The sequence below is a fragment of the Nannospalax galili genome, unplaced genomic scaffold (genome assembly GCF_000622305.1).
Source record: "Nannospalax galili isolate Female #2095 unplaced genomic scaffold, S.galili_v1.0 scaffold880, whole genome shotgun sequence".
Classification (NCBI taxonomy): Eukaryota; Metazoa; Chordata; class Mammalia; order Rodentia; family Spalacidae; genus Nannospalax; species Nannospalax galili.
In genome coordinates this window covers 561,943-586,215 of record NW_008345873.1, presented here as the reverse complement: position 1 = coordinate 586,215, position 24,273 = coordinate 561,943, and the positions used below count along the sequence as shown (strand labels likewise).

General features: G+C 37.3%; 1 protein-coding gene across 1 annotated transcript; it reads left to right on the top strand.

Moving 5' to 3' along the window:
- Positions 1-143: 143 nt before the first annotated feature.
- Clic2 (chloride intracellular channel 2) lies at positions 144-21,762 on the top strand. The gene is made up of 6 exons (XM_008842050.3): positions 144-454; positions 8,419-8,528; positions 8,653-8,778; positions 18,586-18,692; positions 19,109-19,290; positions 20,174-21,762. Exons 1-6 carry the CDS (start codon positions 398-400, stop codon positions 20,333-20,335), a joined length of 744 nt encoding a protein of 247 aa, XP_008840272.1. The 5' UTR covers positions 144-397; the 3' UTR covers positions 20,336-21,762.
- Positions 21,763-24,273: the final 2,511 nt, after the last annotated feature.

Genomic DNA, 24,273 nt, shown 5'->3' with positions numbered 1-24,273 from the left:
TCTGGGCATGGAGCCCAGAACTCAAAAGGAGGCTCTCAAGAACATCTGGTCAGCTTGATATATATAAGCCAGCACTGCATGTGTCTCTGTGTGTATGTGTTTCTCCTATGCTGACTCATGGCATTGAAACTTCTCTGGAAACACCCCCACCCTTCTAGTCAGCCAGTTTACACACACCCTTCTGCTCCTCCTTGATTGAAATGCTAGGTCAAGAGGAAGAAGGAAAACAAATTCAAGAGCTGCTCTTAAGCGTCTAGAACTTTCTGTGTCCCATCCATTAGGAGGATACACTGGCCCCAGATCATCAACATTCCTTGAGCTTTTGGAGATAACTGAAAGAAGAGTCCATCGGTATTGTGGCCTCAGAAGGACACAGGGACTGACAACTGGCAGAAAGATGGCAAGCCTAAGGCCCACCACTCAAGCAGACCCTGAAATTGAACTTTTTGTGAAGGTAAGTTTTCCAGCTGTGGTAATAGCATATAGATTATATTGTTTCTTGACACTGGACCTCAGCTTCTAAACAAATCTCAATATTTAGGCTAAAAGTAAGAATTAACTAATTATTTTCCTCCTTTGAGTCCCAGAGAAATGCCTTACATGCATGGCTGCTTTTACGTGACAACAGGAAAATCGATATCATCTGGAAAAAACAATAGTATTACTAGAGCACTAGACTGGTTGGTTTTATAGTAACTAAATTACATTTTCAGTTGCTTTCTATGTTACCTTGGGAAAAACCCATCCCTCCCTGTAGACCTTTGTTTCTCCATCTGTACAATGAAGGAATTTGAAAGCTTTTCTGGATTTCACAATCTGTCTTTTATGAGATAGGTTTTAAAGGGCCTGAATGATTAGTGGAGGAGGCTAGTAATGGTTTGAGAGCTCTATTTCCACACAGCCCAGAGAGAAATTTCTGAAATTCTCCCGTAACAGACAAACATCACAGCAGGGTTACACGGACACTGCAAGAGAAAAACAGCCAGAAGTCTGTGTCTGTTACATGACGAGAAAGCATTTGAGAATGCTTTGCTTCCTCTTTTTGGTCTGCATTGGAAGTTTTTTTTAACGTCTTTTAATTTTTCAGAAAAGCACTTTGGAAAACCCCTAAAGTAGGAGAAAGAAACATGTATTTCCAAATTAGCTCATCATAAAAAAAATGCCATGGGCTATTTCAAGTAGAAATTAAAGTTTCCTAAATCCTTGCTTACATTAACTGTTTAGTTTTTCCATCTAATTTCATTGATTATTGGAAATATTAGTGATAATATAATGAATAATAATAACCAAAACAAACTCATATGGCTCTGGGCCCTTTTATAAATACTCTTAAGCACTTCATATGTATTGCTTCATTTACGTGAACTTAGGACACAGATTAATAGTAGTTATACTCTTACTATCAATATCAATGAGTGATAATAATTACTATTTTGTTAAATATTTTAAGTGAATTTGATCAAAACAATATACATGTATGAAATTCTCAAACAAAATTTTAAGTTATGACAATATCATAGTAATATTTTACTAATCATTTCTCAGTGAGTAGACTAAGATAATAAAATTTCAGCAATAATTCTAAAACTATATAGCTTCTTGATGACTTACAAAGACATACATCAAAGTATACTTATCAAATGTTGTTAAACACCTATTGGCCAAAGTAATACTTTTACAACTATTTTATATTAATAACTTGTCTCATACATTCACTAAAGACATCATCACACAGTAAGGTAATCTCAGTTGTTTGCTAGACTATGGGGCATAAGACCTACTTTTTTAGTCTTTGATTATAGCAATACATATTGACTGCTCAAAATGTATATAAGGGGCTGGAGAGATGGCTCAGCGGTTAAGAGCACTGACTGCTCTTGCAGAGGACCCAGGTTCAATTCCCAGCACCCACATAGCGGCTACAAGCTGAACCATCCTTAACTCCAGTTCCAGGGGAATCTGAAACCCTCTTCTGACCTCCGCGGCATTGCATGACACGGGTGCAGTCACTTACATGCAGGCAATACACTCATACACATAAAATAAAAATAATAAAAGTAATAAAATATTTAAAACATTTGAAAATCACCCTATTCGGACCTTTTCCTAGTTCCCTGTCTAGAACTTGTAGTGCTAATTACTCTTGCCGTTACTTCTCCTTCACATCTCCTATTCACGATTTAAGGACTTTCTTCTCCCCTTAGAGACAAGAGTTAAGCAATTTGGGAGTCTTTTAGATAGACCCACTGAAGGGGTACTCCAATTGCCTCACCCTGCCTCCCTGTTCAGCATGGAAGAAGCCAGAGCGGTTGGCGTCCCTATTCCCTATTGGCAATTTGGGCAACCCCTTCAGAGGATGGCGTGATAGGAATAGGAGATAGGAATTGGCTAGGCAGTTAGGGTAAAAAAAAAACCCCAAAATATAGCCAGTTTCTTGGCTAAAAGTCAAAATGTCCTTGGGCCTGTTAGCAATATACTCTGTTCCAAGGCCAAAAATGTCAAAAGTATTTGGGAGCTTGTATCTAATCCTTAAAAGATTTTAGGGTTACCTCTTCAGAGGGAGGAATGTTGGAGGGGAGGGAGTGGGCATGGATTTGATCACAACACCTTATATGCATGTATGAAATTCTCAATAAAGTTTTTGTAAAAATTTTAAAAAATTAGTATATAAATATCTTAATTTTTACTTGTCTTTTATGTCTATCAATTCCAACAAGTGGTAACACTTCTTCATGGGGCGACTAAGTGTTCCTTTTCTCTAAACTGTTCATTCAATTCCATAATTATTCTCAAGTCAGTTGTTGGCACTGATCTATGTGTTTATCTTCATAAGCTTCCTTACCACATTTAGGTAAGTAATCTGAACAGAGGAGGTTAGCAAAACGCATACTGGATGAACAAATGTTGGATTAAATATCTTTTAGCTTAAAGTAACCTACTGAGCACTTACTATATAACAGGAAGTTTACTGAGTGGTCTACTAACCCAATTTTATGGATACAGAAACTAAAGCAAGTAACAACTAAGTAACTTTGTCCAAAGTCATATAAGTAGTCAATAAAAGAATCGTGATTCTTGGAAAGACCAGTGTCTAATTTTATTCACTGTTTTCAACTGAATGAAATTTTTAGTAAAAAACTTCTGAATTTTGACAAATTAACTGTAGCATTGATGCAAGTTACAGATTCTCTGGTAGAACCTTGAATTGTAAGTGGTCCAGGATTTTTGTTTTGCTTTGCTCTGTGGTATGTTCCACAAATCACTAGAGATTATGTGAAAAGTCCTGGGAGAGGTCATAAATGTTGAAAACAGTAAAAAAAAAAAAAAACTAATGATTATGCTTATACAGCATTGTACTTTAGCAATGATAAAAATTAAATAAGTCTATTGTTTTCAACCCAGGTACACGTGGCTGTGGCTTTCAAACTCATGTACCATAACTTCTTTTCATATGTTAATAGGACCCCTAGAAAAACTTAAGCACATTCTTATTAAAATTAAGAACCTATATTATGCACTCTATATGCTCCATGTAGACAGTGGGGAGTGCCTTCCAGTACTGAATGATATGGGCAGGATGTATATCTAGGAACTAACAATAGATTGTGTAGTACACATTTCATCTTCCCATAATACATGGTTTATCTTACTGATTTGGTGGTTATTGTTAAATTGAATGTTTGAACTTTCTACCAAGCACGTTAAAATTAGATTTTAGTATATTTATGCATAAAATTGTAGAATCAAACATTTGGGCCAAAATTCTGAATTTAAATTTTTGAGATAGGGTCTCACTATATAGCCCTGTTTGGCATGGAGCTCACTATGTAGACCAGGCTGGCCTCAAACACACTAAGATTCCCCTGCCTTTGCCTTCCAAGTTGCTGGTATTAAAGGCATGTGCTGCCACAGTCAGCTGAATTTAATATTTATGTTAAAAACTTTTAAAAAATGTGTATGAGAGGAAAGAGACTACACTCTTCCCTGAATGTTTACTCCACTTCAGACTCCTCTCTTAGGAATATTGCACTGAATATTTAATATTTAAAAATCTAAGAAAAATATTAAATAGATATTCAAGAATGTGAGTTCTGGATAAGACATTCTTGGATTTGTTAAGTGAAAAGAGTACGTCTGTCATCAACTCTTCTCTAGCTGAGTGTACTTGAGCAAGCCAGTCTCTTTGAGCTTCACTTAGCTTAGCTGTAAAACAAGAGCAATAAAGAGATCACATTCATTGTGAGACAGAAAAAAGCAATGATTGGCAACGTGATAAACATTCATTAAATGCTGGCTAGAATTTTTTGTTTAGAAACTTAGATCACATACACAAAGAGAAATGATTGTTTTTGTAAATGACCACATCCTGTATTTGTTGTCTAAAGATACATGTGTAGTAAGTTGTCAGTTAGGCTAGGGACTTTGTACCCTAAGACTATATGTGATAGCACTTTAAATCAGCATAACTAAAGAGAAAATGACATTAAATTTTCCTGTGAAACCTTACTGTATTTCCCCCATACTTCAATGTTTTGATTCTCCTTCTGCTGAAGGTAATCCACCCTTCCTGCTGTATCCATTATCAGACTTAATTCTTCCTCCTGCCTCCCACCCTTAATCATGTTTCCCCTCACTAAGCCGGGTTCTGATTGTTGACTTCAACAACAAAGGAAATGAAGCTACTAAGGTTGGTCGCTTCTTCCCATTCCTTTTCACTCTGACATCGGGAAAGGGCAACAATAAATAACATTTCCTTCATTGCACAGACTGTCAGGGAAGGAAAAATTTCCCCCAAAACCCTGAGTTTATATCCAGAGTTTCCAGGATCTTAATATTGCTACAAATAGCAGGTCACAGCAGCTTTAAGACAAGAATCTTTCATTTCCTTCTAGAGAATACAGACTAGGAGGAAAGTGACTGAGGCCAAAGAGAACAAAATGAGTCCAAGAGATACTGGTAGCTTAGACTTGAATAGCTAGCACCTAACTGTGACAGATACCAAGCAGCAAATAAACATTGAATTAGTGAATGAATGATCATGGCAAAGGAGAGAACTGAACTTATTTGGAAGATATTCAGTAGATAAAATTTACAAAAATTAGTGTGGGAGTCAATGTTGGGCTGAAGCAGAATGAAGCTTCTCAGTTTTTTAGCTTAGGAAAATAACTTGATGACAACACAGACTGGGTAGTTTAATAAATTGCTCTGGAGGCCAGAAGCACCTCTGACTGACTCTAGGATTCCAGCCTGTCCTTCTCCCAGCATGAGATTCCTGGGGAAATTTCAATTTTTTGGTCTGTAATTTCAATAACCTGATAGTCAAAGAAAAGGACACTGTCTCTTTAGAATATCCTCATTCCTCCTAGAATGGTTGCAGAACCATTCACAATATTAGGAGCTCTAAAGACAGAATAGGTTTGTGGGTGAGAGAAAGAGTTGAAGGCTGGGGACGCAGCGTAAGAGTACTTACCACACAAGCGTGAAGACCTAAATTCAGATTCTCAGAACCCACATGAGAAGGTGGCCATGACCATGCATCTGTAGCTCCAATGCTGCCGGGGAGATGGAGAGAAGAGGATCTCTAGGGTTTGCTGGCCACTAGCCTAGCTCCAGGTTCAGTGAGAGAGTCTATCTCAAGGGAGTAAGGCAAAGAGTGTTAGAGAAGAACGCCCAGTGTCCTTTTCTGGCCTCCTCACATGCGTCCACGAATAAACGTGCATATACAATACAAATGGGGTAGATATTCATTTGATATTCATTGAAATCAAATGAATTAAAACAGAGATCTCCCATGAAGACTCTATATAAGCTATAGCACCCTACCTCGTGTTACCATTGAGGTTGTAGTTGGGGTAGGTGTCTCTTAGATAACCTTGCTCCTCATTGCTGTTTCCAGACTATTCTACCAACCCTGCCCAGGAAAATTCCTAAGTTGAGCCTCATAGTAACAAACTACTTACTAACCTTCCTTATTACTATAGTCTTCCCAGAACCCTGGGTCACTGTCCCTTTGTGTGCGCACAAGCACATGTGAACATGCACGAGGAGCTTTCCAGCTTTAAGACGTTGTAACTAACGTGTCTCTAAATATTGATATACAGGTCTTTCTATGCCATATGCTTTCAGTTTTCCTCAGTTAATGAGTGGGGTTGGAACTGCTGGGTCATATTATAGGCACATGTTTAAATTTGATAAATTTTTATTAAGTAGTTTTACTATTTAACACTCCAAATAGCAGAATATTAGAATCCCAGTTACTCAACATCTCTGACAACACCAGGCATGGGCAGTTTTTCCATTTCAGTCATTCTAATGTGCTTATAGTGGTATCTTGGTTGTGATTTTAACTTATAAATTCCATTAGAATTAATGAGGTTGAACATACTTTTGTGTCCTTACTTATCTTTACAAAGTGTTCAAATTTCTTGCCCATTTGTAAACTTAGGTAGTTTATTGTTGAATTTTAGGAGCTCTATTTTTTTTATATTTTAGATGTGAAATGTTTTGTCTTCTTAGTAATTCCTTTGAAAAGCAGATTTGAGCTTCACTGTGTTATTGAATTTTTCTCTTCTCTCCTTCGTTGAGTCCCAGTTGTGTTGACCTTCCTTCATTTCCTTATACATCTCATGAAAGATCTTTGTTCGTGATATCTCCTCTGTTTAGAATGCCCTCTTCATGCCAATTTATGTGGTTAACTCTTATTTCTCCTTTGAATTCAGTTTAAATGCCACTTCTTCAGGGAAGGTCTTCCCTTATAGATATCACATACATCTATCTGAGGTTCACTGTTACATTTTCATTAAATGACCACTTCCTTCAAATAATTCATCTGTGTTTAATACTGAGAATTAATTTTGTATGTTTTTTATTTTAATAGATTCATGACATGATGATGAAGATATAGATAGATGATAGACCTAGATAGATAGATATGATAGATGATAGATAGATAGATAGATGATAGATGATTGATATAGATAGTAGATAGATAGATGACAGATAGATAGATAGTAGATAGATGATAGATAGATAGATAGATAGATAGATAGATAGATAGATAGATAGATAGATAAACAGATAGACAGACGGACTGGAGTTTTTGTTTTTGCTTTTTTGAGACAGGGTATTCCTATAGCCCCAGCTGGGCTGGAACTCACTATGTAGACTAGGCTGGCCTTGATCTCACAGAGACCCACCTGCCTCTGCCTTCTCAGTGCTGGGATTAAAAGCATGTGCCACTGCAACTGGCAAGAGACTGGCATATATTAAACGCAAGTGTTTGTTAAGTGAATATAGGGTAAGTGAATCAATGAAGAACAGACTATCCACAGATTAAGCCAGTATATGTAAAAAATTTCATACTTTGATATGATTTGATATTTTGAAATTTTTTACATATACTGAGTTAATCTGTGGACATTCTGTTCTTCACTGATTCACTTACCCTATAAGCCGAGCGTGGTGGCGCATGACTTTAATCCCAGCATTCAGGAGACAGAGGCAGATGGATCTCTGTGAGTTCAAAGCCAGCCTTTTCTACATAGTAAGTTCCAGGACTGCTGGGGCTACAGGGAGACCCTGTCTCAAAAAGACCAAAAAAAAGGTTTCAAAGTAGAAAACTATGTAATTAATCATTGGTGTAAGACAATTATTAACTTATTTTCAAAGCAAAACTTAAAAATGCTACAACAGAAGTCCCAATACACCTTACACCAGAAATACAAATAGATAAAACAAATGCGAAAGTGAAACCATAGGGTTACTAGAAGAAAACACGATGGAAAATATTTATAGCAAACCAAAGTAAGAATATAAATTTTTGTGATCTTTATATATAAAATGTGAAAATCTATTAGAAAATGTGTATTGTTTTATTAAGCATTCTCATTTTAAAGATTAACCCTAAAGATGTAATTTCAAAACTGAGACAAGTTATATACTCTTAAGTGTTTGTTGTTAAAATACTGAGTAGCAAAAAGTTTGGGATATCCTAAATGTTCATCAATAGGAAAATTGATATATAAATTTTAATAGTGTAGAAAGTTTATTATTAAACATTATTATTATTATTGATCCAGGTGTCGTGGCGCATGCCTTTAATCCCAGCACTCGGGAGGCAGAGTACACAGATCTTTGTGTGATCAAGGCCAGCCTGGTCTACATAGTGAGTTCCAGGGCAGCTAGGGCTACAGGGAGACCCTGTCTCAGAAAACCAAAAAAAATATTACATACACATCGCATTTGTAATGTTCTGTATTAGTTGATTTATTGTCTCTCTCAACCAACAGATGGCAGAATCTATGAGATTAGGTACTTCCAACTTTGTTCCCAGCAACTAGTCCATTTCGCAAGACGCATTTAATACATGCTCTTTGAACAAGCAAATGAGTGAACTGAGGTCTTTCTTTATCTTAATAGGCTGGAAGTGATGGGGAAAGTATTGGAAATTGTCCCTTTTGCCAACGTCTTTTCATGATCCTCTGGCTTAAAGGAGTTAAATTTAATGTAACTACTGTTGACATGACCAGGTAAGAGAAATCAAGATGTGTTGAATTCTGGGGCTTTAGATTGATAGGCACCAATATAATGTTGGTATTTGACAATGCATATTTTATCTAGATATTTAACTTTCCTTGTTTTCAATAATCATAGAAAGCCTGAAGAACTGAAGGACTTAGCCCCAGGTACCAACCCGCCCTTCTTGGTATATAACAAGGAGTTGAAAACAGACTTCATTAAAATTGAGGAGTTTCTAGAGCAGACACTGGCTCCTCCAAGGTACAACATTTTACAGGATATTATTATGCATAATTTTACAGAATATTATTATGCTTATAATTTATTTTGTTGGTCTATTTATTTCAGATTGAGGATATTTTTTAATTATAAAAATTACATTTCTTTATTTACTTACTGTGTATGTATGGCATGTGTATGCCATAACACATGTGTGAAGGTCAGAAGAAAACTTGTCTGAGTTGGTTTTCTTCTTCTGCCATATGAGTTCCAGGATTGAACTCAGGTTGTCAGGCTTAGCAGCAAGTCCTGTATCCACTGAGCCATCTCACCAGCTCCAGATTGGAGATTCCTGCTAATTTAAAAGTACTTTGGGAGGGGCTGAAGAGAATGGCTCAGCAGTGGAGAGCACTGGCTGTTCAGGCAGAGGCTCTGAGTTCAGTTTCCAGCACCCACATGGCAGTTAATAACCGTCCTAAATTCCAGTTCTAGGGAATTTGATGATCTCTTCTGGTCTCCATGGGCATTGCATGACACGGTATTCCTGTAGGCAAAACATTCATACATGTAAAATAAAATTTTTTTAAGTTGTTTTTACTGAACTTTTGTGTATTTCATACATAATATCTCAATAAACCTTTTTTAAACTTAAACAATTTATTGAGAATTTCACACATGCAAATAATGTGTTTGATCAAATCCATACCCACTCCCTCCCCTCCAACTCCTCTCATATCTCCCCATCACTTTTTTCTGACAACTTCCTGTACTTTCTCTTTTTTGGGGGGGTGCTACTCTAACATTCCCCCCTCTGAAGAGGTAACCCTAAAATCTTTTAGGGGTTATATATGAGCTCACAAATACTTTTGACATTTTTGGCCTTTGGAAGAGAGTGGTTGCTAAGAAGCCCAAGGACACTTTGACTTTTAGCCAAGAAACTGGCTATATTTCTTTGGGGTCTTTTTACCCTAACTGCCTAGCCAATTCCTACCTCTTATTCATATCACACCACCCCCTGAAGAGGTTACCCAAATTACTGACAGGGAATCAGGATGCAGACCACTCTGGCTCCTTCCATGTTGAACAGAGACTCAGGGTGAAGCTATTGGGGTACCCCTTCAGTGGGTCTATCTAAAAGATTCCCAAATTGCATACCTCTTATCTGTAGGGAGCAAAGAAAGCCCTTGAATTGTGACTACAAGATGTGAAGGGGAAGTAAAGGCAAGAGTAGTTAGCATTACAAGTTCTAGACAGGGCACCAGAAAAGGTCAGAACAAGGCAAATTTCAAATGTTCATATGAGAGGCCACTGGAATTTCTTGATGAGAGCGTCCAAAAGCATCCCTCTATTGGGTTCCTCCTCATTTTTCTTTTCTCTGCCAAGGCTGGATTCAAGAGTGATGGACTCGGGATTTGTTTTCAGGCACTTTGATAGCTGTTGGAGTGGCTAGAATCAGTGTCAGTTCCCTCTCAAAGGCTTCTAGATAGGGGGAGAAAAAAAATTTGGCCATCATTTTAGAACAAAAGTGGGTTGTCTCCCTTAGCTATGGGTGGGAACTACAGTATTGCAGACCAAGATTTGAAGCCTTACATCTGAGTAGCACTTTCTGCTTAGAAACAAAATCATCAATTAGAATTAATTGTTTAACATTTTATATGGACTTAAGCCTGATGTCTGGGAAGTGTAATCCCTTGAACTCTTAAAGAAGTACACTGATCACTTTAATCTTTTCTTATACATTCCTTTGGGGTATTTAAGACCATAGACTTGGCCCAAATAAACCAATTTGTTTTTACTTTTAAGGTCATTTGAGGATCTGTTCCTCAGGGATCACATGGACTTGGGAGGAGCCCCTGGCTCCTTTCTTTACCAGTTCCATCCATGTTAAGTCAAAGATCCTGCTTGACCATGGCTGGCCTCACTTAGAAGCATGGAGAAAATGTTTCCTCTGTGTTGACCCTCCTCTTTGTAGACTGGACACTGGTTCAAGTCCATCTGGTGGGGTCTCCATGGCCTCCCTGAACAAGAGAGACAGGTGACTCACAGCAGTTACAAGACATTTTGAGAGATGCTCCATAGTCCCCTGGAACTTAGTCGACCTTGGAGGGCAAGGGGCAAAAACTGTCCTTTAAGTCCCTCTGACCACATTAGTATTGGCTTCAAAGTTCAAGGTATGGCTGTTAAAATCCAGGAAGGTTAGTTCCACCAGTCTGGTACTTTTAATTACCGTGTGCTAGGTGGATAAAGCTTGGGCAAAAGCCAAACATTCTCAGATAAACCTTGACTAGACATACATTTTGTTCCTTAGTTGACTAAACTATGAACCTTAGGCATTTTAAGATTATGTGTATATTATTTTTGTCTCATCCTTTATATATTATAACAAACCTACACAGACCTTCATCACCTGCTTAGACTATCAGTTTTTCTATTTTGGAAAATATCTCCATTCCCATATCCTTGTAACATCATTTACATTCTCATTTTCTTTTTTAATAATTGTGAGACATAACATTAACCAATAAATTTTCCATCTGTTCTGAGAATTCTTTTCCTGGGGATACTAAGCAAAGCTTATCCCTTTTTAAGGTTCTAGTGTCAAACCAACGTTTGATTAAAGTTTTCCTGGGGAACCAATGAATTTATTGAGCTTACTTACTGAGATGACTGAGGGGTTGCTGAGGTGTGTGAGTGACCTGAGGGTATGCACACTGCAAAGCCTTTACCCAGCATGGGTCAAGCCTTCTCTTCCCAGGATTCCCCAGATTATATACTTTAGTCCTCCCCAAATCCAGGAGATCAAGTGTAATTAGGGTCAAATTACATACAGTTGGCTGGGAAGAGAGGCTGGATACTCCAGTGAGGGTCCAATGACCCTGCTTGCCTCTCCTTTAATGAAGGAGCACCACCATCAACAAGCCCAATTGTGACAATGTTTGGTAATCAGGCTCAGCTGAAGGCATGATGGTGGTAGTTATTTCATGCAGAAGAGACTGCTGTACAGCATCATCTTATTAAAAGAACATAGAATTTAAAAGTATTTGGTGCTAGGATCCACAAATGAGGGAGAACATATGCCTTTTGTTTTTCTGAGACTGTGTTACTTCACTTAGTATAACAGTTCCTAGATCCATCCATTTACCTGCAAATTTCATTATTTCATCTTTCTTAATGCTGAATAGAACTCCATTATGTAAATATACCACATTTTTGTTAACCACTTGTCAGTTGAGGGGCACTTAGGTTGCTTCTGTCTCTTAGCTGTTGTGAAAAGATCAGCAACAAACACGGTTGTACAAGTGTCTCTGCAACAGGATGAGTCCTTTGGGTATATGCCAAGGAGTGGTATAACTGGGTCATATGGGAGGTTCATTTTTAGGTTTTTAAGAGTTCTCCACATTGTTTTCCATAGAGGCTGCACAAGTTTGCAATCCCACAAGCAGTGAATGAGCATTCCCCTTTCTCCACATCCTCACTAACATTTGGTATCATTTGTTCTCTTGATCCTAGCCACTCTGATTGGGGTAAGGTGATACCTTAAGGTGCTTTTAATTTGCATTTTCCTAATTACTAATGATGTTGAATACATTTTGAGATGTTTCTTAGCCATCTTTATTTCTTCCTTTGAGAACTCTCTGTTTAGATCTTTAGCCCATCTTTTAATAGGGTCATTTGGTTTCTTGCTTCTTTGTTTTTGAGTTCTTTATATATTCTGGATGCTAAAACTCTGTCAGATGTGTCACTGATGATGAAGAGTTTTCGCCATTCTGTGGGTTTTCTCTTCACTTCTTTGTTTCTTTTGCTGTACAGAAGCTTTTTTAGTTTAATGAGGTCCCACTTGTTGATTGCTGACCTTAATTCCTGAGCAACTTCTGTCCGATTTAGAAAAATCCTTTCCTATACCTATATCTTGTAAGTTACTGCCAATATTTCCTTCTAATAGTTTCAGGGTTTCCAGTTTCACATTGAGGGCTTTGATCCATTTGGAGTTGACTTTTGTGCAAGGTGAAAGATAAGGATCTAGTTTCATTCTTCTACAGGTGGAGATCCAGTTTTGCCAGCACCATTTGTTGAAGATGCTGTCTTTCTTTCCTCCATTGTGTGTTCTTGACCTTTGTCAAATATCACGTGGCAGAAATTGTGTGCACTCAGGTTTGGGTCTTCAATGAAGTTCCGTTGATCTGTATGTCTATTTTTGTGCCAGTACCACATTGTTTTTATGACTATAGCTCTGTAGTATACTTTGAGATCTGGTATAGTAATCCCCCAGTGTTGCTCTTTATGCTCAGGGTTGCTTTGCCTCTCCAGGGTCTTTTGTGCTTCCATATGAATTTAAGGATTTTTTTTTAATTCTGTGAAGTATGTCATGGGGATTTTGATTAGCATTGCATTTAATCTATATATTGCTTCTGGTAGGATGGTCATTTTCACAGTATTAATTCTTCCAATCTGTGAACATGGGAGGTCCTTCCATCTCCTGGTGTCTTCCTCAATCTCTTTCTTAACAATTTAAAATTTTCATTGTAGAGATCTTTGGTGCCTTTGGTCAGGTTTATTCCAAGATTTTTTTTTCAGCAATTGTGAGTGGGAGCATTCCCCTGTACCCTTTTCCCATTTGCTTGTTATTGGTATATAGAAAGGCTACTGATTTTTGTATGTTGATTTTATAACCTGCCACTATACTGAAAGTGTTGATCAGTTCTGGGAGTTTTCTGGTGGAACTTTTGGGATCTCTTAGGTATAGTATCATATTTTCTACAAAAAGGGATAGTTTGACCCCTTTTTTCCAATTAGTACTCCTTTAATTTCCTTCACCTGTCTTACTGCTCTAGCAAGAGTTTCAAGCACTATATTGAAAAGGAGTGGAAATAGTGGGCAGCCTTGTCTGGTTCCTGATTTTAGTGGGAATGCTTCTGTTTTTTTTTCCATTTAGAATTATGTTGGCTATGGGTTTGTCGTATATAGCTTTAATTATGTTGAGGTATGTTCCCTCCAGTCCAGTTCCCTTTAGAACTTTTATCATGAATGCATGCTGAATTTTGTCAAAAGCCTTTTCTGCATCTGTTGAGATGACGATGTGGTTTTTGTCTTTGAGTCCATTTATATTATTGATGACATTTATTGACTTGTGTATTATTGAACTATCCCTGCACCTGTGGAATAAAGCCTACTTGATCATGGTGAATGATATTTTTGATGTACATTTGTATGTGGTTTGCAAATATTTTGTTGAGAATTTTTGCATCTATGTTCATTAAGGATATGGGTCAATCTTTTCCTTTTTGGTTGTATCTTTACCTGGTTTTGGTATTAGAGTGATGCTGGCTTCATAGAAGGAATTTGGGAGTCCTCCCTCTGTTTCTATCATTTTGAATAATTTAAGTAGTATTGATTGGAGGTCTTCTTCAAATGTCTGGTAGAATTCTGCTGTAAATTCATCTGGCCCTAGACTTTTTAGTTGGGAGTCTTTGTATTTCTGTTTCAATTTCCTTATGTGTTATGGGTCTCCTGAATTACAGATTGGCTTGTTTATAGTAGCATCATATCTGATTATATGAGTTAATGGTGATCAACCTGACACTGGAGTCTACAGAGATAAGCCTAAACTCTGGACTTCTGAGGTGTGTGGCCACAAAGGCTTGAATGGATCTAGGGGCTGGAGGGGTTGGTCTTGCACTGTTCAGGTCTGGAGCCTTTCTATGGTAGTTCTCCTAGTGTCTAAGGCCGCAGATGCTAAGTGGTACTAGGATAGGTCAGGCAATTGACTCTCAGTGTCTTGACCTGGAGTCTTGGGTTGCAGGGCTGATCTCAGTTTTAGGGTAAGCCTGAAGCCTAAAGCCATGTGAACTAGCCTTACTCTGGTTAGTCTGAAGCCTGGGCTGAGCCAGGGATCTCAGGCTTCAGGGCAGTCAATCTGGAGCCTGGAGCCATAGGGGGTAGCCTGGTAGTAAGTAGACTTATAGTCTTTATCTGTAGGGGCTTAACTGGAGACCAGCCCTGTGGGTGTTGATGTGGTACCTGAGGTCACAGAAATTAACCTTGCAGTGTGCATATCTGGAGTCTGAATTCGTGATGGCTGGCTCTGTAAAGGCCAGATTTTTACGTGCTGGCCTGATTCTTGAGGCTGCAGGTACCAGCTTGAAGCCAGAGTCTCTGAATAACAGTGTGGCATTAGAGCATACATACTCAAAGTCTGAGTCCACAGAGCCATCCTTGTTTTAAGTGGGTCTGGAGCCTATAATCCATGGGTATTCTCCTGGAAGCTGCATTTGAGTGCCAGCTTCATACCTGAGGCCATGAGGGCTTCTCTAGAGATTTAGTCCACTAGTTTGGGGAAGACATGAATTCTGGAGCTAAAAGAGCTCTTGTAGAACTGGAGAGAGAGAGAGAGAGAGAGAGAGAGAGAGAGAGAGAGAGAGAGAATGAATCAGGGTCTCATTATCTCTTTCAGTGACCTAAGAACTTTCCATTAGGCCCCACCTCCCAATAACACTACCCTGAAAAACCAAGATTTGAATGCATGGATTTGGGGAGAAACAGTCAATATCTAAACTCTAATATCAAGCTAAGGAATTTAATAAACTAATTGTTCCAAAAATATTTACTGCTTCTTATGTGCACTTAGGCATCATGGAATCTACTGTAGTACAGCTCACATTCTAGCAAGATCAAAGCTTCCTGCTCTAAAGGACCTGAGTTCAGTTCCTAGCACCCACATCAGGTGGCTCACAACTACCTGTAACTCCAGCTCCAGGGGCTCTGACACCCTCTTCTGGCCTCTATAGGCACCTGCACAAATGTACACATACCCACACACATACACATAAATAAAGATAAATATTTTTAAAATAAACATAAAATGTACACTATTTTCAATTATAAATGCTAAAGAGAAAAAGCCAGGAAGAAAGTAGTGGGTTTTAGGGACATAAGAAAGATTTTGGTGTTACCCAGTGTCTAGAGCAAACTGTCCCTTGGGAAATTCCAGATAAAAGGGTTAAAAAGCGTGGCATGTGCATATATATGCATATATATGTGAATTTTTAAAATAAACATAAAATGTACACTATTTTCAATTATAAATGCTAAAGAGAAAAAGCCAGGAAGAAAGTAGTGTGTTTTAGGGACATAAGAAAGATTTTGGTGTTACCCAGTGTCTAGAGCAAACTGTCCCTTGGGAAATTCCAGATAAAAGGGTTAAAAAGCGTGGCATGTGCATATATATGCATATATATGTGAATAAATGTATATATATATATATATATATATATTGGAAAGCACACCATCCAAGAAAAAATCAACAAGTTTGACATACCTATTTTAAGAAACTAAGTGTATGCACAAGATCTTCACAAGATCAACCCAACCAACATTCCAACATGAAGTGAAAATGGGTTCATGAACTACCACCCCCAGCTGAGGAGCCATTTATAGCTGATAGCTACTTGGGGAGGGAGAATCAGTTTTCTTTAGGGGTGTGGTTCCTGGTAAGCTGACTATGCTCCAATGGATGGCCCTATACTCACAAGTATATGGGTAGTACAAATTAGCCTCAGCAAGTTATGAAAAAAGTGACATGAAGTTGGGAGGAAGGTGGAAGATGGGAGGTGGATATGGAAAGAGTTAGGAGAAGGAGTGAGTGATGAATATAATCAAAACACAGGGTATGCATGTATTAAATTCTCAGAGAATAAATAAAAATATTATATTGAAAATGAATACTAAGAAGATAAAATGTCACAACTCAGGGAGGGAGATGAAATTGGATCACCTGAGTCCTCGTAAATCATTATAAGGAATCAAGATATGAATCTGAGTGAGATGAGGCCATTTCAGGGTACAGTACTCTGGCTTCTGGGTGGTGAACAGAATGGGTAGGGAGTAGTGGCGATCATACGGGTCTTTGTAGATCATTGTGAGAAACTGACTTGCTCTGAGTGAGATAAGATACTGAAAGGTAATGTGTATGGAAAACACAAGATATGACAACTTTTAATATGAATTATCTGCCTATATGCAGAGACTATTCAACAGGTATGATGGACAAGAATGGGAGTAAGGAGAATAGTAAGGGAGTTGCAAGCAGGACTCAAGTCAGAAGTGGTGGAAGTAGCGAGAAGTGGACATAAGTGGACTGGATACATTTTGAAAGATAGACTGGGCTAGGCATGGTGGTGCACACCTGACCCTAGCACTCCAGAAGTGTGAATAAGGTGGGTATCTGTAAGATAAAGGCCAAGCTGTTCTACACAGAAAGTTACAGGCCAGCTGGGGCCACAGGGAGACCCTGTCTCAAAAAAGAAAACAATCATAACAAAAAAAAAAAAAGAAAAAGAAAAGTAGATTGACTAGAATCATAGATGGGTCAAATGCAAAGGAAAGTGAAACAAAGAAGATACCTACTTTTTTAGCCTGACCATTTGTTGTTGTTTTTCTAACAAGAAGGAATTGATTTTTAGCCTTTATTTTTAATTGTATATATTAAAGGTGTACAGCATCACATTGTAATGTACACTTAGTGACGTGACTGCTACAAGAAAATTAACATACCATCTATTAGCTCACATAGTTACATTTTTGTGTGGTAAGAGCACCTAGAGTCTACTTTCTCAGAAAATTAGTATATAGTACACTATTATCTATAGTCCTCAGGCTATACATTGTAGCTCTAGGTTTATTCACCTTCTATAACTGCAGCTTTGTACTCTTTGACCAATATCTCCCTACTCACTCCATCCCTACTTCCCTAGCAACACCTTGGTAACCAGTCTTCTATTCCCTGTGTTTCTATGTGTTTGATATACAAGCAAGATCATGCAGTACTTTTTATTTCTTTGACTGGTTTATTACACTCAGCATATCCTCCAGGTCCATCCATATTTTGTAAATGTCAAGATTTCCTTCTTTTTAAAGGTGAATAATTAATACTCTATTACATATTTGCTTATTCACTTACCTATCAATGGACACGTAGGTTATTTCTCTATCATGGCCTTTATGAATAATACTGCAGTGAACATGGGAATACAGATCTCTATAACACGCTGGTTTTGCGTTGATTGTTTTTTCAGCATCTATTCAGGATCTTATAACTTTCTTTAATTTGTTGCAAACTTCATTATTATATCATTTTATTTAATTAAACTAAATGAAGTTTGTGTTACAAACAGGACATTTTATAGCTGGGCATGGTTGTGCATGCCTTTAAATCCCAGCACTCAGGAGGCAGAGGCAGGTGGATCTCTGTGATATGGAATCCAGCCTGGTCTACACATCGAGTTCCATGCCAGCCAGGGCTACATAGTGAGGCCCTGTCTCAAAAAAAGGACTTTTTTGGTGTTTTTGAGACAGGGTCTCCCTGTAGCCCCAGCTAGCCTGGAACTCACTACGTAGACTAGGCTAGCCTCGAACTCACAGAGATTTGCCTGCCTCTGCCTCCTGAATGCTGGGACTAAAGGCATGCACAACCATGCCCAGGAAAAAAAATTACTTTTTTTCATCATTCCCATCCTCTTTATTCTGCCCTTTATTTCATAAATCGCAAATATTTGAATACTTTTCCACTACTTACTGAAAAGATGTTGTTGTTGTTCTTGTACCAAATAAGAACCTCAGAAAAAAATTTAAAGCATTGTTGTTATAGGTAAATAAGGTTTAAATTCTAGACCATAATTTCTCACTGAATTTTAGTAACTAAAATATTTTCAGTTTGAGAAAAATATATTCCTACTGAGAGATTTATGAATACCTATAATTCTCTGATACTTCTATTCTTTGTACAGTACTACATAGGACACCCTAGTTTCTACCTTATGTGGGAGTGATGGTTTGCTCATGTTTCTTTTTAAGGTATCCCCATCTGAGTCCCAAGTACAAGGAATCCTTTGATGTGGGCTGTAACCTCTTTGCCAAGTTTTCTGCATACATTAAGAACACTCAGAAAGAAGCAAATAAGAGTAAGATTCCTTTTTTATGTCTCTATTTTTCTGTTACTTTCTCAGTCTTCCATTGTCACTCAGCTAAAATAGAATTTTCACAAATATATAGTGTATCTTGGGGAATAGCCTACTTTCCCCCTCGTTATGTTCTGTCCTCTGAAATTCCCCTGAAATGAGTTTTATCTCCATAAACATTCCAGAATAGGTAATCCTCTGAGTATTGGAAACCTAATCTCCACCATCACCTTCTGACTCTTCTGTGTTGGATAATATATACTGATCTATTTTTCTTTCTTTATGACTCTGTCTCATCAGTGTACTACTGGAAAAGTGCCAATTTGAGCAACATATAAACTGTGAAAAGTATATATTAAGAACTATTTAGTTATTAAGATAATACAATTATAAGTAACCTTATTACTTCATTGCCCCAGATTTTGAAAAATCTCTGCTCAGAGAATTTAAGCGTCTGGATGACTACTTAAATACCCCACTTCTGGATGAAATTGATCAAGACAGTGCTGAGGAACTTACAGTTTCCAGAAGATTGTTCTTGGATGGGGATCAGCTAACACTGGCTGACTGCAGCTTATTACCTAAGCTGAATATTATTAAAGTAAGTTTGGATATGGGAGGCTGCACTGTATAGGAGGGATTTGTGAGTGACTATCATGAAGCAGTGTCCTTCCAGTATGGAACATTATATGATAGCTTTGTCATCATCACCGAACAGAGAAAAGATCCATAATTATCTTCTCTAGGAAGCACTGAAACTTTTTGTTTCTTCCTCAGTCTGATGGTATTTTCTGCTGTCTTAACAAGAAAATAAGGATAATAAAATTATCCCTTTTACAGAATTGCTGAGAGAATTACAACACATAAAATGCTTAAAACAGTACACTGGGTCACATCAAGTGATGAACAATGTGAGATATTTCCATGATGACAATTTAATCATAAATTTAACAAATATTTATTAAATTGAACTATAAAACATGGAGAATACGTAGAAAGACATACCAGGCATGGTGGTTCAGGCTTGTGAGTTCAGATATTTGGGAGACTGAATTAGGAAGATCACAAGTCCCAAGGTAGCCTAGGCAACCTACTAAGAACGTTAACTCAGTTTTTTAAATTAGGTCTGGGAATGTAGGTCAGTAGCAGAGCACTTGTATAGCATATAAAGAACCTTGGGCTCAATCCCCCATACTACAAAAGAAAGGGTGAGCACCAGCAAGCACAGTTAGGGCTGCATGTAAAAGGCAGCTTACTTTAAACAAGCTCATAAGTAAATACAGTGTCAATATAAACATGATTGTAAACATATGGCATTGTCTATATTTATAGACAAAACATCAAAATAGTAAACAATATTCTTTATGCTTATTTTATAGTTTACTTTATACAGCTTGGACTTTGAGATATATTTCTACATATGGGCATGTCACTGATACCTTTTACTATCAACTTACTTTTCCCTTTTTTCTGTAAAATCCTAGGTTGCTGCCAAGAAGTACCGTGATTTTGACATTCCAATAGAATTCTCAGGAGTCTGGCGCTATCTCCACAATGCCTACACCCGTGAAGAATTTACCCACACATGTCCCGAAGACAAAGAAATTGAAAATACCTATGCAAGTGTGGCTAAACAAAAGAGTTAAGAGAACTCTTTCAGAAGATAAGGTTTCCTTTGTTGTGAATTTTCATGTTCTAGCATATTAGAAAGCTTTCAGGGAGTAACATGGAAAATACTATTCCGTCTAACTCATTCAATTATAGAAGAGAACTCTAAATTTTCCGTATCTAGGTAGCTATAAACAATCTGACCTCCATGTATCTTGCGGATCTTCATATTTTCACTTCAGTTTATTTATTCCTGTGACAAACCATTGTAATCTTGAGCAACATGGAAAGTATCCAGATCTGTTGCTCTTGGATTCAGTGCCTAGAATGCATAATGTGTGTCTAAAGTTATAAATAACACAAGTAGAGCCACAATCTCAAACTACTCCTTAGAAATAATTCCATCTAAGTTATTATAAAAATTTTATATTTTATTTACTTTAATGCATACATGAGTCTAATTCTGAAGTGAATAGTGAGCTCAAAGAATGACCATTTCAGAGAGGCTAAAACAATGACTTAAAAAACATTAAACAGATCAAGACCAATGGGTCATATAAGGGCATGCAATGCCTAGAAATATGATCACATCATAAAGATGACACTCTGGCCTTTGTGACTAGATTTATGATTTTTACTATTATTGTTGCTCTTATTGTTGTTAAATAAGTAAGTATTCATTTGATAAAACATAATTTTGTAAAAGGAAATGAGGAAATAAATAGAAAACCTGAAAAGTCAATTGTATCTTTCACTCAAATAAATAAAAGGAAACTGAAAAGTTTGCCTGACAAAAAGGTCTTGAACTATTCATGAAATGATAGTATAGTAGACCCTTGGAAGATGATTATAAAGTTTTCTATAGAATTTTAAATGTATCATATGTATTGAAGTTCATAGCTGCCCTGCATGTTAAAGTATGCTTCATACGTTAAAGTACTGTCAAGTCATTCAAATCCAGAAACAAAAGCTGAACTTGCCCTTGCTCCTTCAGAGGTGAAACCAGCAAATGAGAAGTTTCCAAAATGAAAAACATGGCTATCATAAAAGATAAGATTTCAGTGAGATAGTGTGTTTAACAGGTTTGCACCTGCTGGAGTTAATAGCTTCTCTGAACAGATCTGATACATTTTCATTAATATTATTTCAAAAAGTGAAGTTGCTTAAGATTTCTGATTTTAAGCAGCAAAGCATCTCAGCAAAGTTTCTTCTATGCCTTGAGATTTATTGACCTAAGTTTTTCTCAAAGACAGGGATAAAGTAAGCTCCAGAATATAACAACATGGACATTTTTGACCAAAAAAGTGGTTAAAAACTTGCATATGTACTAAGATGCGACGGACCAGCCCAGACCGGGGCAGTTCAGTCCGACGGGAACAGGGTCGTCGAGAGGGTGGACAAGGAGTTGGCAAGTGGCAAACAGACACAAAAGGAGCTTGATGAAAGTCTGAGTGTAATCTGTGCAGTTGCAAGGTTTGAAATATATACAGCAAAGTTCCTAAAAAATCATTTTATGTTAGGGACTTATGAAGCCATCTTTTCCAGCTATCTTTCCAATCCTTAACTACAGTCTGTAGTTGCCTTTTAATGCTCTCTTGTTGATCTTTTATCAAAAGACACCAAGGTGGTCTTGATCTTGCCAATTTATCCATGAATTGTAATGAATACCAAGAAACCCTTCTTCTATCTATATTTTACTCATCTATGTCTCTCTTCTAAAAATCTGTTATTCCCTGGACTTTCCAGCATTAATTCTGCTTGACTACTTCTTGTTGCATCTAAAATAGCTTTCATTAATAGTGATGCATCTGGAGGCAAAGTTGTCTTTTGTGATTGAGTTTCTGAGAACTCTTCCTGCATACTAGGATAATTAAAAGATTCAATAAAGGCAGTGACAGCGGTGTCAAGGACACCAGGTGCTTTCTGGGCCCCTGAAAGTCCATGATACAGTGACAGTTAGAAAAATAATAGCAAGTAAAAGCATGCCAAGTACACTGCATGCTTCTCAGCAGAACCAATTCCAAGAGGCAACCTTCCTTGAAGTTCCAGCCTCAACCCACGGAGGATCTCATGCGGGCTTCATTGGAGATGGCGTGACACTAAGAGTCAGAATTTGCTGTAAGGCAGAATTGTTATCTTTTTCTATAAATATGGAAGGGGCTGCCAGAGCCAGATGAAATAGATCCCAGAAGTTTCCCAGCCATACTTCCTATTATCTTCTTTTAAAAAATATTTTATTTGTTATTTTTATTTTATGTGTATGCATGTACTGTCCGCATGCAGGCAAGTGCGCCCGTATCATGCAATGCTCACGGAAGACAGAACAGGCTGTTGGATCCCCTGGAACTGGAGTTATGGACAGTTGTTAGCTGCAATGTGGGTGCTGGGATTCAAACCCAGGTCTTCTGCAAGAACAACCAGTGTTTTTAACTGCTGAACCATATCTCCAGCGCCCCCCCCCCGCCGTTATCTTCTTAAATGAAGTTAATACAGCTCAATTCAGTAGCTACATAATGAGTACTTATTATATTATTGATTCTTATTTTGTTATTTAATCCTCACACTCTGAGTTATGTAAGCATACGATTCCCAAATGCTGTTATTTACTCATGAGAGAACCAATAGGAAGAAACATTACCTATTTGAAGAGTATCAAAAGAACAGAGATTGATAACAGTCAGTCAGATGAGGCATGCCAAGCCAGATGTGTTGGCTCACACCACTAACCTCAGCACTTGTGTGGCTGACTTAGGAGGATCACAAGCTCAAGGCCAGCCTGAACTATAAGTGAATTCACTGAATTACAGACTGATAGTGTTCCCTCCCAAAAAATTTTTCAAAAAAAGATTGCTCAAAAGTGATTACTAAGTTAACTGGTTAACTTTCTGCAGAACAGTAATACATTTGTTTCTTTCAGGGTTTAAGTTCTCCATGTGGTTGTAAAAGCACAAGAATAAATCAGTTTCTGCATATTTACTTTTCTAACCTTATGAGATTCTAAATTGTTTCAATCTTTAACAGTCTTGGATTTTTAATCAAATATGCTATGACAATCAAGTTACAGTCTCCAGTGAGTCAATGAAATTGATCAGATAAATAATCTAATTTGATGACAAATGTCAAGCTTGTATTTTGTTAGATTCAGGATAATTGTCTTTATTTCAAAAGCACTTATTAAGATTATTCCCATTTTATAGGTAAAAAGCATAGACCTTCAGTGGTTGAATAATTATTTTATTTTTACCAATGAAGAGACTAAAGTTCAAATAAGTTACATATCTAGCCCAACTTCGTCTATCTACTGAATGGTAGAGCTGTAATTTAAGCCCATACATTTACTCACAGGAATATGTTCTGCCCCAAACTTAAGAAATACACCCCATTCTCCCAAAATACACAGTTCAATAGGAGTCAGACAATTAGCTATGCACTTACAGCACATTCATTATGAAAAGTGTAAGGTCAAGATTATATAACAGAAAAACATTCTTACTTGTTCCCCCAACCTGACCACAAAAAAGGTACACTTGGTCATACAACCTTTGCATAATTCAATTTATATGAAAATGCTAAAAGATATATTTTCACGGACAGGTAAGCAAAAATCTCATATACATTTTTTTCTGATTTAGGCAATATGACTTCAAAACATGGTCCTGAATGAAATTAGCTCCAGAAACCTCTTCTTCTGTGTTATAAATCACACAGTATAGGAAAAGAATTTATACCCATTAAAGTCACATTTTAAAAGAATAATGAAAGGTGGGTATTTTTACTACGAAATCATCACATGGTCACAGAAAGTTTCATAGTAGAGAGTGTACATATAGAGGTGCGCGTCAAAACTTCCTATCTGATAAAGCGGCATTGCTCGTTAGTTGGTGAAAAGATGGATTTTTTTCTTAATAAATATATTGGGATAACTTGAAAACCTAGAACAAGTCCCTTATTCTTCACATCAAAATAAATTTCAGAG

Excerpts from the sequence above, each read along its gene's own strand:
- Clic2 (XM_008842050.3), top strand. The coding sequence starts at position 398 with ATGGCAAGCCTAAGGCCCACCACTCAAGCAGACCCTGAAATTGAACTT. Across the intron at positions 455-8,418 it reads AAATTGAACTTTTTGTGAAG|GCTGGAAGTGATGGGGAAAG; the intron begins GTAAGTTTTCCA and ends TTATCTTAATAG. Across the intron at positions 19,291-20,173 it reads CTAAGCTGAATATTATTAAA|GTTGCTGCCAAGAAGTACCG; the intron begins GTAAGTTTGGAT and ends GTAAAATCCTAG.